We start from the raw sequence: 15301 nt of genomic DNA, 5'->3' as shown, positions 1-15301 counted from the left end.
AATAAAATTTGAACAACCATATTTATTACCGATATCGTTTACATAAACTGCTTTACATAAATTGAACCCTGCATGTGTACAACTTAGCTTTCTGCAAAATTCAACCTTACAGCCTATCCTTAACATCCTCTTATGCATGTATTTGTACCCCTGCTGTAGGGTAAGGGTTGAGAGTTGTTGAGTACTCTTGTACTCACCCTTGCTTGTGCTTTCAGAGGACAACCCAGACTTCACCGAAGCAGACGGTGAGACTAACGAGTAGGTCTTGTCGTGTCCGCACCCAAGTTGCATGTGGAGTGGCGTGTTCGTCATGCTACCTCTGATGTGTACTCTGTTGTCGTGGACTCTTTTTATAATGCACTTGGGCTTAGTGTTGTACGTGTTATTAGGATGGTGGATTATGCTCACCGTCCCTCGTGTTGTATGGCATTGATAATACCTGTTGTAAGACTCTTATTTACCAGCGACTGATTCAGGGACTGGTATAATAATGGTTTTAAGCACCAGGGATAACCCGGGGTACTTCAATACTTTTATCCATTTGCAGTAGTTGTAGAGTTACGAATGTGAGATATGTGGTATGGTTGGATGGGATGGGTTTGAAATGGTCCGATTTACAGTTATGTTTATGAGATGGTTCCATTTACGTTTATATGCAAGTTGAGGGTTATAGTGCACAAAAGGATATGTGGTTAAGTATAGGTGCTCACATATAGGTATTAAGGTGGCTTACCATGTGAATTTACTTAAACTTGTGGCATATTACTTGCTAATGATTCAATGCATAATCATTGAAGTCGAGTTATTTATATGTGTCCGTTATAGATTAAATCTTGTGAGTATCTTCGTACTCACGCTGCTCTTTCAGGTTTTACCGATGAGAATGAGCTCGTGTTTGGTTATTTCACGTCCGCCAATAGAGGTAGCGGAAATAAGTAGCGCAAATTACTCGTGTGACGTGTTTTTGATCGAAACCTTAAAGGCATATAGTTTCACCTAACTTCCGCTTCGAATTTTCTATTTTAGTTATGAAGTAATCTATTTTTTACCCTGCTAACTTCATTTTATTATAAATTATGTGAATAGTTAAGTGTTTAAAAATTTATAATATAATTTAATCAATCACTCTTTCTTATACTTTATTATGATATTATATATTAGAAAGGCATATTTTCCGATCTTAAACGCAAAACACGTATAGAGACTACTAAATTCTAACTAATCATGATTAAACAAATAATTATCCTCACATTTAATTAAAATACTGCTTAAACGATTTCTCACCGTAACTGCAACAGAAAAATTGACTACCAAAAAGACCAGCAAAGCCAAACCTGCCATTACCAACCATTGAACGTCAACACAGTGGACGTAACAAAGCCTACTTGCAGGCACTTCATTCACAACCATTCCATTAACACCCAGAGCGGACATAATAAGCATACTGCAGTTGGGTAACAGAATTCAACAATATCTGGATAGGGAAAACACAAAATTTAGAAACAACAGAAGCACTATGATATTTCTCCGGGTATAGGATAGTACAACTTTATATAAGAAGCACTGCAGCTACAAGACGGGAGGAACAAACTTAGGAGGGACCTGGATTGTCAAAAAAGGAAAAGCTCTAGAAACTGGAATCAAAACTCAGCCATTCTTTCCTTTCCTTAACAGGACGTTAAAGCTCCTATCTACTCCTAGAATGTTACAGAGAACAGGTAAAACTTATCCGGGTCAGTCATAAATACAAGCAGTAAACTAGTCCCAACTACCAATATCAGAACAGATGCTTTCAAAACTCCCAAGATCTGGATCCAGGTGGTGGTGACAATATCCTGGGGATGCACAAAATCACATCTCACCGAGGCTGCAGAACTCCAGAAAGGAAGAGCATAAACATGTTAGCCTTCGAATGATATAAGTCAGCTTTCATCTGGACATCACCAGATTGGAAACCTGCACGGGGACACCCATAAAACGCTGCTCTCCACTGCTCTTGCATATTTCCTCGTCAGTCGCAGAATTAAGCTGCACAAAACTTCCACTGGGACTGGATGACTCCATGTCTCTCTCCTGGCTGCTGCTTCCGCTGCTAGTGTCTGACTGCCTTTTTGAGCCAGATCTCCTACTCCGCTTTCTTGGCCTCCACTTCAGGTTATCAAACTTCAGATCATTTGTGAGATCAGCCAGAACACGTTTCTGATCACGAGAGATCTTGCTGACGTACAATTTGTCATCACACCTCTGGAATTGAAGGCCCTCCATTTGTGATTCTGGTTTTGGAGATGGGTTACCTTTATGTGAAATTTGTTTGCCAATCAACCCTTCACCTTCAGAATATGCAGTAGAGGACAGTTTGTTTGCAATATCTTTTCTTTCCTTCAAAGGATTCCATTTGCTACCCACCCACTCAAGGGAATACCGCAAATCATCTTCACCAAATTCAGCCACTCGCTTTTCTCCTGTGATACATAACAGAAAAGTAAATTACAAAGCTTCAATAATATTGAGAGGCATACACATGCTCCTAATCTGGAGTGCAGTTACCTGGAAAATAAACTTGTAGACGTCTGTCATTCCCCTGCCGCAATACAATTCCCTCCCACCAGCCATCATGCCACCATGCATCAACAATGGCTCCAACATCAAAGATGGAAGGGACCTTGATGTCTTGGACACGTTGTGGGCGAACCATGGGCCTTCCAATGAAGCGTATGCCCAAGTGATCAGGTTTAGCAACCCTTGTTAGCATGACCCACTCCTGCAGAGTAAAATTCGATCAAGATCAGATCAAATCAAAATCCACTGTAGTGAGCATACGTAAATAAATAGAGGAGTGAACTTAACACCTCCAAATTTCCCGTGTCATCAGCATCCTGGAGATCTAGGTAGCGCACCTTGATTTTATCTCTATGCCTCTTTAAAATCAAACATCTAAACCAGCAGCCCCTTATACCACTATCTTGCGACAGAACTTCAGCATGGCAACCAGGATATATGTGTTTACGGTTGTCATACAAAGCATCCTTGAAAAAATCAGAACCGGAAGCACCAGAGCAAAGGAACTTCTGTGGACTAGCATCATTGTCGAATTCATCACGCTTCCTCTTCTGCCCTCCATCACAACTGGGCCCAACTTTAGTAACCCTGAAACGCACCTTCAGAGAGGAAGCTGCATTGAACATGGTCCTAAGTACTTCCTGGCTCCAATACCCTTGCAGTTGGCTGATGTCAAAAGGCTTGACCTCATCATTGTCAATCTGCCAGCGGCAAAGATAAGGTTCCCAATTGCTGTATTTGATACCATTCTTGAACTTTTCAAATTGTTGAGCACTCAGGACTGCAGCCAATCCATCAATGCATTCAACACTGAGATCTTGACGACCAAGGGAAAAGAAAATCTCTCTGTCATTGACATCCATGGGCAATGGAACACCAACCTCGTCAACTTTGTCAAACCATCGTACCTTGACCATATTGTACGAATTTGTATCCTCATAGAGATCCTCCACATAGGCAACGAGTCTCTTCATCTCTTCACTCATAATGTATACAAAACTATGCACCTATGAACATAGCAGAAATATATCAACAAAGGTTCAACACTTAAACCTCAAAAAGTTCAAGCTGTAGGTAACAAATATTGACATTCCATGTTCATTTATTTTCAACTTTCTATGATACCAGTCCTTCCATGTCATCTCACAGTATGAATAACAAAAGAATAAACAAGAATAACACCGTATATTAAATAAGTAAAAGAAGTCAATTACAAAATGTCATAGCTTTTCTTTATTAAAATCCATCCACTATGTCATAAACTGTCCATATAATATTCAGGAATGTACTGCATTTTTTCCTGAGGGCTTGTGTTATGTCAGCCTCTATGTATGGTGTTCAAAAGTGTGATCATTTCTATGGATTTAGTTCAGCGTGCTATCTTTGCTACTTCATTAGGCAAGGTGCAGAGGTGCACATACTGACAGGTGAACACATGAAAGTGAGCAGAGTGTGGACATACAGAGATAGTAATTCCCCTACGGGAGAAAGACTTGTAGTGCTTCCATCGGTTTTGGCAATACCATGCAGTTCCTACCCATGTGAAATCTTTCGAAAATTCCCTAGACGAAACATCCTGAACAGACATAAGAGAATACGCATTAGAGAATGGGGGTTATCAGAAATATTTTTGACACATAAGTAAGGCAAGACTATATCCCAAAACAATTATGTACCTTCGAAGCAGTAACTTCAGTGCAGTTAACATCATTGTCATCATATGAATTCCCATTGAACCTATTAGCCATCGAGGGGGAACCATGATTAGAACCTGTAAAAGCAGCATTCACCATAAGAATAAGAAAATGACGAAAACAACTGAGTCAAAGCAAGCTTTCAATTGAAACCTAAGTATGGAACAAAGCAAACAACTCTACACCCAAACAAAGTAGCACAGCAAAGAGCAAACAAAAAAAAAAGGAAAAAGAAAAGGAACGAGCCGAAGATGGTAGCACATTTAATTTACAGCAACTTTTCATTTTACATATGTTACATGCCCGGTTTTGCCCCTTCATCCCATTGTGAACTCGGTGCTTCAAGCCATACAAATCATTTCCACTAGAACTCTTGCTTGAAAGAGCCGGAGCTTATTTCACAGAAACATTCATCGTACGATTGAAACAGGCATCATATATTGAATTGTGGATTGGTTTCATGGAGGTGTCCTGGAAAGCCACAGGATGGTAAGATCAAAACGGCACCTGGTTGAATTTACATTCACGCTGCTGCTTCGTTTTTCTCTATTCCCAAACGCAAGCATACCCAATTGGCCCAAAGGAAGCCAGCAGCGGCTTCCACTGAGTCACACCTGTATTCTCCATAATCCTATGGAAAAGGAGAAGGCATGAGTTTCGCAGGTAACCAAAATATTACTTTACTAGACAAAACCAGACGAGATTGAAGGCATTTCCAGAGGAAACCGCAAAGCAACCTAGACCCGATTCGACAAACAACGAAAATTAACCTACAGAAGCTAACCAAATAGACCGGAATTCCAGTGTTAGCTATGGAGATGGAAAGCATGTCCTTCCAGTCTAATCAAGTAGAAGGCAACTGCTTTCTAAACATTAGAATGGCAACAAGCACTGCCTCAGTGGCCCAGCAAATTTGGTGAAACAAAAAGACTGCAGCAGAGCAGAGAAATCCAGCAGATCTTCCACTTCCAAATAAAACTAGACAGGAACCGAACCCAACATGGCAAGAACAGAAACTAATGCGTGTTTCTACTTCAGAACCGGGAATGTGGGATAATACGAGAGGACGATTTTCTTGCTCAAATTAAGCTAGTCGCAGCAGGAAATGGTAGTAAAGCATCCGTGCTCCTTACCCTAAACCTAATCCTCCATAGTTACCTAGCCGCCGCAAGGCCCTGCAGAAAACAAATCGGCGAGAAACGTTGCTCATAAATCGGCCAAAGCGGGCGAAATATGGTAGACGAAATGCAATTTTTGGGGGAAATCATCGTGACGCACAAACAAGAGACGCGCCCAAAGCAAAATAAAAAAATCAGCCGCGAATCCGCCAAGGAATCCGAAACATGCACCTCGAAAACGGGAACCACGCAAATCAGCCAAGGAATCCTGAGCCCCCAACGCTCTCGCCTTTCACGGCCTGAAATTCATCCAAGCAGGCTGCGAAGCGGAGCAGAAAGACGGAAGCAGCGTCTTGGCACCTTAAATCCGACCAAAAAAACATGCGAAAATTCAACACGAAACGCACAGGAACCGCAGCAAACATCGCCTCCTCCCCTCCACCAAATCGAGCTAGAAATAGAACCAAACGCCACGAGCCCCGCACAAAATCACCCAAATCTACCAGAAAATCACCAGGAATACAACCCAAGCACACAAATCTTACCGGAAACGAGGGAGGACAGCCAGTCCACGACCTCCCGCCTCGACCGCCACTTCCTCGGAGCGCCGCCCTCCGCCCCAGCCAACGCGGGCGACCGGGACGAAGACGGCGCAACCGCCGCCGCCCCCGCGGCGGCCGCAAGCGAGCGCAGGAACCGCCCCTGCACGGCGTACGACATGTGCCGCGGGCTCCGCTCCCGCCCCACCACCGCCAGCTCCTTCTCCTCCGAGCCGGCGCGGCGGAGGAAGTAGTGCACCAGGCGCCGGCCCCGGTCGTTGGACACCACCACCTCCTCCCACTGCATCCACCTCCCCCTCGCCGCCGCCAGGGCCGCCGTCTCGTCCATGGCCGCAGTCGCCGCCGCCGCGGAACCCTAGCGTCGCGTCGGGTGAGTCCTCGCTCGCACGAGGGGAAGGGGAGAGGGTCAGATTTGCGGAGAGAATAATGGCGTAGGGGGTGGGCGGACAGGGAAGTAAAGACAAATGGGATGGGATGCTGAACGCGAATTTTTTTTAGAATTTTGCTATTTATTTGGACTAAAATTAAAAAATATACAAAATATGTACGATATATGATAAAAATAAACGATATGTTATCGTATTTATAAAATTAACGTGTGTGTTCGGAACTTAATTTACTGAAAACTGAGATGTCGAATACAGCATATGCCCCGTTCGTCGTGCTCACGAGAAGCTAGAAGCTAGAATTCGCATGAAAATTGAAGTTTTTTATTTAAATATTTTAATAAGTAAATTAGAGCTCACTAGCAACCTATTTTAAATGGTTTGATAAAAAATACTTGAGAAAATATTTAATAAAATTCTCCAAATAAGTTAACTTTTATAAATTTTAGAAATCTTTAATGCCTCAAATAAATTCTCAAAAATCTAAAACAATCACTAATATTCTTCACATGTGATGTACTAATTTATAAAAATGTTTCCAACCCTAGGTTATTAGGTGAAAAAGTGATTTGTTTTGTAACTCCATTTATATGCATTTTTATCATTTCATATGATATTCTCTTTTTAATTTAATTTAAATAAAACAAATTCAACATGCACAAAACCTTGAATCTCATATTAATATTAAGAATTTGTAATGCTCCATTTATATGCCTTTTATCATTTTATGTGATATTCTCTTTTTAATTCAATTTGAATAAAACAAATTCAACATGCACAAAACCTTGTTCTCAGATTAATTCAAACATGCTCCATTTAATCTATTTCTGGCGCCAAACTGTAAACTTTGGGCAACCTCTCATATTGATATTAAGCCTTTTCTTGTTGTTATTTGTGCTCCATTTCTTCTTTGTTTCTCTCTTCTTGCTTGATATAGTATCTCCATCTGCATGCTCATTATATGGTTGTTTAAATTTTAGATATATTATTTTTCATATTTAATTAATAAATATTAAAATTTGTTGTATTACTACATGCTTTGAAAAGATGAATGTAAATATATATTCGTAATTGCAAAAATTATATGCTTCTTAAGTGTCTTGATTTTATCATCTTAGTATTTGTTGTTAACCTGTCATGCATCATATGAGAAAAATATTAGTGAAAAAATGACACGCTAAGGGTCAGACTTGACCCTAAGTTGTCATTAAGATGATGCCGCGCCTCAAACTTGGGCCGACACAATGAGGCCATGCTCCACTGACTATTAGCATTGTGAGAGGCTTGGCTCGCGCGCGAATTAGCAGATCTCGAGAAGAAGTGTAGTTTAAAAGTTGAATAAACAACAAATCCTCAAAAAAAAGTTGAATAAACAACGCAAAGTCAAAAGTTGTTCTTGTTTTTACGATAAAAGAAAGACATTTGAGTTGATATTTCTATTTTTTCGCCATGGAGAAACTTCTCTTTTCTGTTCATTCTTGAACAAGATTTGTATTGTACCAAGAACCCGGAAAAAATAAAACAAGTATCATGATATGATGCTGATTAGGTGAAAGGATGTAAGCAATGATAGCCTATGGAACTAAAATTCACATTGCTGACATCCATTAAACTGTTTTTTAAAATTCAAAAGTCATTAAATTATTAATTACTACTTGTTGTGTGATTCAAACATACTTTTGCGTTGTCATACATGACATACAATCCATATAATTCAGTCAAATTGAATTAAAAAGAAAATATCAAATGAAATGGCAAAAATGCATATAAATAGAGCATTACAAAAGAACTCATTTTTTCACCAAATAACCTAGTATTGGAAATATTTTTATAAATTAGTACATCATAAGAGAAGAATATTAGTGATTTTTTCTAGATTTTTGAGAATTTATTTGAGGCATTAAAAATTTCTAGATTTTATAAAGAATGGTTTATTTGGAGAATTTTAATTAAATATTGGCTCACGCTTTTGTGATCAAACTAATTAAAATGTGTTGCTAGTAAGCTCTAGTTTGCTCATGAAAATATTTAGAATTTTTAAACTATTTTTGTACTCCCAAATAAAATCATGAGTTAAATAAAAACTTTACTTTTCATGCGAATTCTAGCTTCTCTTCCTATTCTTCTTGCGCGCTGCGCATTTGCACAAGCTGTATTCGGTAGGTGAGATGCCGAATATGGCACTATGCACCGTATTCGGCACCTGCACCTTAGGTGCCGAATACAGTCTATTTTTGGCATCTGAGGTGCTGAATACGGGAGACAAATTACGTTTTTGGTAAATAAGTTATCGAATACATATGCTAAATTTGTAAATACAGTAACTTGTTATCTATTTTTGCAATATATGGTGTATATATTGTCTAATTTTTAATTTTGTCCATTTATTTATTGATGGACAGATTTTTTGTTTTCAAATATGTCTAATTTGTAGCCTTTAGATGTATTTTTAAATCTGTGCTAAGTTTTGATGAATTGTGATGGATTTTTTGTGTTTTTGGAGGGCATCGGATATGCACCATAACTTGGGTGGAGGTTAGAGACCCATTTTTTGTTTTTTTATTCCTTGTTGTCTATTTCCATCTCTCCCATTCTCTCTCTTAATGTGACAGCAAACCGTCTCTCTCCCACTAGCGGTAACTCACGTCTCTCTCTGTCCCAATTTGTCTGTCTGTCTCTCTACAAACTGTTCGCTATCTCCATCCCTTCCCGTCGGCTTGCATCGGCGATTCGAAGTTTTTTTTATTTACTCCATTTGTTCCCCTGGTCTATTTAATTTGATTGGTGATTCGTTCATTTACCTGTTTATTTCGGTGCTCGCTATGGTTAGGATTTGATTCATTGTATAATTTTGTTGTGTTCTTTAGGGTCCAATCGAATTGGAGCATAGGGGGCCTGGTGTAGGAATCCAGAAATTGTGATCTGAAGGTTCGATTTGATCTATGTTTGCTCCATTATGTCTCATGATCTACTCAAGTTGATTGTCGATTCATTCACTTCTCCAATTATTTTTGTGAGCTCATGTGGGGTAGGGTTTGATTTGTAGTGCCATTTTGTTGTGTTTTAGGGTTAGTCGAGTTGGAGCAAGGGAGCACGATGCAAGAATCGAGAAGTTCAGATCTGTTTCTAGGTGAGTAGCGCTCTCATTTTCATGAAGATTTGTGTCAGATCCTCCTTTTCTTTTGCATGAATTTTCCACAGCTGTGTTTATGATCTTTGTGCAGGTATCTCGTGGTGTTACAAGACCTTGCTGCTATTTTGTTTTGCTTGTTGGAGCGAGCATCTCACTGGTGAGCGGTGATCTGTTCTTCATAGTTGTTTAGGGTTCTTTTTTCATATCACACTCATGTGTTCTGATGGCTTGTGAGGTGTTTCTAATTCCAGTATGAACAGCCTAGTATATATATCATATAATTGTGTTTTTGAATGCTCTAGAAATTGCTCGATATGAATGTTGTTTTTTTCCAACAAATACCATGTATTGTATTCCATAATTATTTATATATTGATGAGATATCACTCTTTTTTTTTTCTATGTGTTCTTCATCTGATGCACTGAAACATTCATCACATGCACGTCTATGATGCATTGTATATTTCTTTATTGATTTGTTTTTCAATCTACTAAATAAAAATATATATTCATTGTCTGTGGCTTATGTCTTTGTCTAAAGTTTGTGATTGTTTCAACGTTCTAACTCCATATGAAATTATGTGTGCTCTTTTTTCATTGTGAACTAAAAGCTAAATATTTTTACTACACTGATCTTTGGTGCTATATACTTTTTTCATCATAATACATATATTTATTTTGAGAAGTGAGAAGCTAACAAACTTTCTGCATGTTGGTGCTTCATTTGGTTTCTTTTGTTTAGGTTATTGAAGTTGATTTTGAGGCTTACAACTTTTTTTCATAGATTAAGAACCATCAACATTGACATAAAACTTGCATTACTGACCCTTTTCATTAGTTGTTGGGAATCAATTGTACAGTAACCACCTCCCAGATGATTTCCTCACCACAAATATAGCTCCCTGACTATTTCACTCTCTCTCTCTCTTCTCTCTCTCTCTCTTCTCTCTCTCTCTCTCTCTCTCTCTCTCTCTCTCTCCTCATGTGTTGTTTATATTGTTCGCTTTGTCTAGGTCTATCTCCCATGTTTCTACATGTATCACTATGTCCACCTTCTCATTTCTCTATATCTACTTATATTTTTTCAATTGCATAGTTGTGCTTGCTCTTAGATTATTTTGTTTATCTGTTAGTGCTTCTTCAGTTACACAACGTGTAGTTTTTACTGTAAGTTATGTAGTGACTTACATAGTTTTTGTTTTTTTTTATGTAGTGTGAGTTACATAATGAGGTTATATATTGAGTTACACAGTGTGTCATATCAGGTCTTCTTTATGGTGAGTTACGTAGTTTGTGTGCTTCTCAGTTATGTGTGCTTGTGTGTGTGTTTTCAGTTATGTAGCAGGTACTGAATATTGCTCTCTCCCTCTCTTTTGTGTTCATGTGTGTAGGTCTCTATTATCTCTACCTCTCTTTTTCTCTATGTATGTCTATCTCTATATTTGCTTCTCTCTTTATCTTGTTCTTTCTCTCGTGCTCTCTCTCTCTCTCTCTCTCTCTCTCTCTCTATATATATATATATATATATATATATATATATATATATGGCTCTCTCTTTATCTCTTTGTTTCTCTCTTATTCTAACTTGCTTTATCTCTTTATTTCTCTCCCTTTTCTCTATTTCTCTATCTCTCGTTTAAATCTTCTCTGTCTCTGCTTCTCTCTCTCCGTTCTATATTTGGCTCTCTTTATCTCTTTGTTTCTCTCTTGTTCTAACTTGCTTTATCTCTTTATTTCTCTCCCTTTTTCTCTATTTCGCTATCTTTCGCTTAATTCTTCTCTGTCTTTGCTTCTCTGTTTCTCTCTCTATGTGTTTATACGCTATATTAGTTATTTGTGTCTTTCTCTTTGCTTCTTTATGTCTCTCTTTATTTTATCTCTGTCTTTGCTTCTCTCTGACTCTGTGTGTGTTTGTCACACTATTCTCTCTTTCTCTCTTTATAAGATATATCTAGTTATTTCTCTCTCTATATGCCTCTTTCTTTTCTAAATCTCCCTATGTGGTGTGTTTGTGACCAAGTTTATGGAAATGTGGTGTTTTGGAACTAAGTTGATGAGTTCTCTCAAGATGATATTCTTATCATTCGAGTTCAAATTGTGAACGACATATGCCTCTACTTTTTGTTTGCATTTTTGCTAAAAAAAATATGCAAAAATTGTTTAGTCTTTTTTGCTTTGTGATTTTGTCTCTGTGACTTCTCATTGTTCATGTTGCAGGCATCTAGGTTTACATGAACCACAGCTCAGTTTTTGGGGAAAAGAAGGTGAATGATTGCGATTACGCTAAGCAAAATTAGCTTAGGGGAAGCAACAGGAACATTGTAGTTCAGTTTTTTTCCTTTCAATGATGTACCTATAAGCATCACAATGTTATTTCGGTTCAATCCCTTAGTAGTTCTCTCTTGCAATGTGTACCCCCCCCCCCCCCCCTCTCTGAGAACTACAATCTAATCTACTCATTTAAATTTGCACACAAACTATGCAAGTATGACCAGTGTAGTCAACTAGAGTTCTTTTTTCCTCTTATGTAAGCTCCACGTAAATGTTATTGGGTTCTAGTTTTCTATTTTTTTATTGCACCTGTAATGATCATTGTCGGACTCTTTCAAAAATTTGACATACTTTTTATTACAAAATCTATCATAAGATAGGTAGACTGTCCCTTTTACAATTTGGTAAACAGAGGTATGTGTGTTTTTATTGGAGGGAGAGGGATGGGTGTTTTTGTGGAAAGGGGATTGAGATTTTAGGAAATTGGTAAATAAATGTAGTTTTACGATTTTTTGTATAAAAATAGGAGTGGTTAACTTTGGCCTTGGAATTTGAGAAAACTTTATGGATATCCAGACTGCATTTGCCAGCCATGTCTTAGAGCATCTTCAACAATATCTCTTTCATTTCGTTCCCTTTCTGGTTCCTCTCCCTGTTCTCATGCTTTTTATTTTCTCTTATCTTTAACAACTTTCTTTCGAAGAGATTCATGAAAGAAAAGGAGAAAATCTCGAGACAGAAGGAATGAGAGAGAGAATCCTTTCGTAAAGGAAAACCGTTAGAGCGTTAAAATGAACAAGAGTCCCTTTACTAAGAGAACGGGACTCAGAAAGAGAAGTTGTTGGAGATAGTTTTAGCATAGGGTTGGATTGTGCATCAATGTACTAAGCTATGACTGTGATTCAACAGGAAGGATTGTGAAAAGAAAATTCCCAAATCTAAGAGTTAATATGGCATTTGGCAAGTGGGAAATAGGGCCAAGGAAAGGGAAATTAGAGGTGTAATAAATGAAATATTTTGTTTGGATGGAGGGTTAGGGAATCAGAGGGGTTTAGGGATGGGATCCCACAATTCAAAACCCAAGGGCAGGGGTGGGATAGGGTGAGAAACATACGAAATTCCATAATCGCTCTTCACTATGATGCTCTTCATTGGCTGTCTTTTTGTTTTGAAAGGGTATTTTGATCATTCGAACTAATTTTTCTAACCCTATCCCAAGTCAAACCAAACAAAGAACATGGAATAAAATCTTACAATCATATCTCATACTCACCACATTTTGTCCTACTTTATTTCCCTTTCCCGTGCTACATCCAAACTCCACCTGAGTGAATCAGAAAAGTTATCATTGAGTAAACATCTTTGGTGCGAATATGTGGCGGTAGAAACTTTTATGTGATTCTTCCTTTTTATGTAGGTGTGATACTGCCATTCGTGCACATGAGTTCTAGGGAAGTTCTCAGAAGATATCACAATTTGCTGCAATGGTCAAAGAATTGACATGACATAACACATATCATAAGGTATAGAGCTAAACTAAAGTTTGTAGTATAAACTTAAGGCAAAACCATGGGCTCCTTTTCTTTCTGCAACAAAAACATCATGAACTCATGGATGCAGGGTTCCCCCCCCCCCCTACATTTTGATAGCTTTGTATATGAGAAAGGCATTTTTTGATTAGTCTTTAGTGAGCCGTTAAGGGATAATTTGCTGCATCTTATTCACATAGTTTTTCACTACAACCCTTCATATGCTGCTTGATAGAATATATTTTGTGACTTAGGTTATTCTCTACCTGTGTTATACATATGTTGATAGTAAAAAATGACATGGCTAGATTTTATGTGCACATCGGATAGTCCGGTGATTAAGATCGTGTCATCACTAGATTATCCAGTGAGTAGAAGAGAATTTCGTGTAGGAAATATACTCTCTGTACAAATTGATTCGGCGAGTGCTCCTGTGAAAATGCTAGACTATCCTATGCTTATAGGTTAGTATTTGCCAAAAACATGCTTTATGGAAGAATTAGTCTGGTGAGGTATTTAGTTAATGTCGGACTATCTGATGAGGTTCAGTCAATTTCTTGCAAAAAGAATTGCTCTCTATAAAGAATAGTCTAGCAATGGTTCCGGTGCAAACGCTGGACTATCCGGTACTTATAGCTTGAATCACGTAGAGAAAATTGATCTCTGCAAAAAATAGTCTATTGTGTGATCCGAGGTAGCGCCGGACCATCCGGTCAGCTCAATGGCGAAATTTCCACAAGAATTTGCTCTATGAAAATATTAGTCTGATGCAAGCTTCCGGTGAGTACAACTTGAACGTCAGACTATCCGGAGTGAACAAGTGGGTTTTCTTGTTGAAAATTTGCTCTCTGCAAATACTGGTTTGACGATATTCTCCGGTGAGTACATTTAACACATCGGAATATCCAGTGCACATTAGAGTGAGTTTTAGGGTTTTTGGCCAAATAAACTCACCGGATGGTCCAACGCTCTAAAATTTGTTCTCGCCAGACCACCCGGTGTTCAGTCCGAGTCCGAGTCGAGTTTGTTTTTTTAGATCTGTTTGGATTCTTTTGGTAGTTTTGGCTGAACAAGGTATGTTTAGATAGGTTTTAAGGATAGAGTCCTATTTCATACGGTCAAGTCAAACTCTCCCTATAAATAGTTAAGGAGATGGAAGCCGATTGGAAAACACACACAGTTATCAAACACAAAACACATCTATTTTCTTCATTTATTTTCAGTTTTTCCTAGGAGTAGATCTAGAGTAACTATACTTTGCTGATTTGTCCCATAAATTAGTCGCATGTTTCATATATTTTTTTAGTTTTAGATATTTTACTGTACATTTTAAATTAATTCAGCCAATTTATCAATATAACTATTATTCCTTTCGCTATTTTTCTGGAATTTTCAAAAAATATGTGTACATATATACATGTATGTGTACGTATATATAGATATAAATATATATTGGTACATATATATGTACATATACATATACGTATCCGTATATATGCACACATATGTGAGACCCGCATAAACAGTGTCTCCAGTAGCTTATAATCGCTCTAAATTTGACCCTTTAATATATGTAATATATTCCCATTTTGGTTGGTAGGGTTAAAGAGTATGGATTCAGCACCTCAACATTGCAAATGGGACGGTTATAGTTTAGTGTTCACGAATCAAGGATAAAAGCTCCGATTGAAAATTTGACCTTTTACTTCATAATTTGGCAACAATGCCACCGCCCAGTAGTGAGCTAGCAACAACCAACGACTCTTGAAATTTGAGAGAAGTACTTTGGAATCTAGTTACTAGTTACAGTTAAGTAAGTGTTGAATTAGTACCATGTTGTACTTTTGGAAAAGGGAGGTCGCTAACATAAGAGTACGTGTGACTTGTGTTAGCCCTAAGCAACTTCCCCTCCTCCTCGTCTATTCACTTCATCGGATTCTTTAAATAAAAGGACTCTGAACTTGGGAGTTTAAACTATGAACTACAGGACCATACAGCTTTGAAGTCCATATTTTGAATCAAAATCTCTAGAACTTTGAACCAAAGATTCG

At 38.2% G+C, this 15301-nt stretch overlaps 1 protein-coding gene and 1 long non-coding RNA gene across 6 annotated transcripts; one reads left to right on the top strand and one right to left on the bottom strand.

Annotated features, from left to right (window-relative positions):
* Positions 1–1495: 1495 nt before the first annotated feature.
* Positions 1496–6375, bottom strand: LOC133899809 (uncharacterized). 5 transcript variants are annotated; one of them, XM_062340875.1, is made up of 7 exons: positions 5917–6057; positions 4761–4884; positions 4236–4296; positions 4022–4135; positions 2850–3566; positions 2548–2761; positions 1496–2462 (listed from the first exon to the last, which is right to left on the bottom strand). In XM_062340875.1, exons 2-7 carry the CDS (start codon positions 4817–4819, stop codon positions 1930–1932), a joined length of 1698 nt encoding a protein of 565 aa, XP_062196859.1. In that variant the 5' UTR covers positions 4820–4884; positions 5917–6057; the 3' UTR covers positions 1496–1929. The 5 variants fall into 5 exon arrangements, with proteins under 5 accessions (XP_062196859.1, XP_062196860.1, XP_062196858.1 ...); XM_062340876.1 differs by lacking the exon at positions 5917–6057 and adding an exon at positions 5387–5401; XM_062340874.1 differs by lacking the exon at positions 4761–4884 and having other exon boundaries at positions 4236–4330; positions 5917–6375.
* A 2684-nt stretch (positions 6376–9059) lies between these two features.
* LOC133898478 (uncharacterized) lies at positions 9060–11864 on the top strand. Its single transcript, XR_009906243.1, has 4 exons — positions 9060–9245; positions 9385–9447; positions 9542–9607; positions 11668–11864. It is a non-coding gene; the product is annotated as an uncharacterized LOC133898478 (long non-coding RNA).
* Positions 11865–15301: the final 3437 nt, after the last annotated feature.

This window comes from Phragmites australis, chromosome 18 (genome assembly GCF_958298935.1).
Source record: "Phragmites australis chromosome 18, lpPhrAust1.1, whole genome shotgun sequence".
NCBI classification, from domain to species: Eukaryota; Viridiplantae; Streptophyta; class Magnoliopsida; order Poales; family Poaceae; genus Phragmites; species Phragmites australis.
Note: the sequence above shows the minus strand (reverse complement) of the source record. Positions and strands in the feature narration are given on the sequence as shown.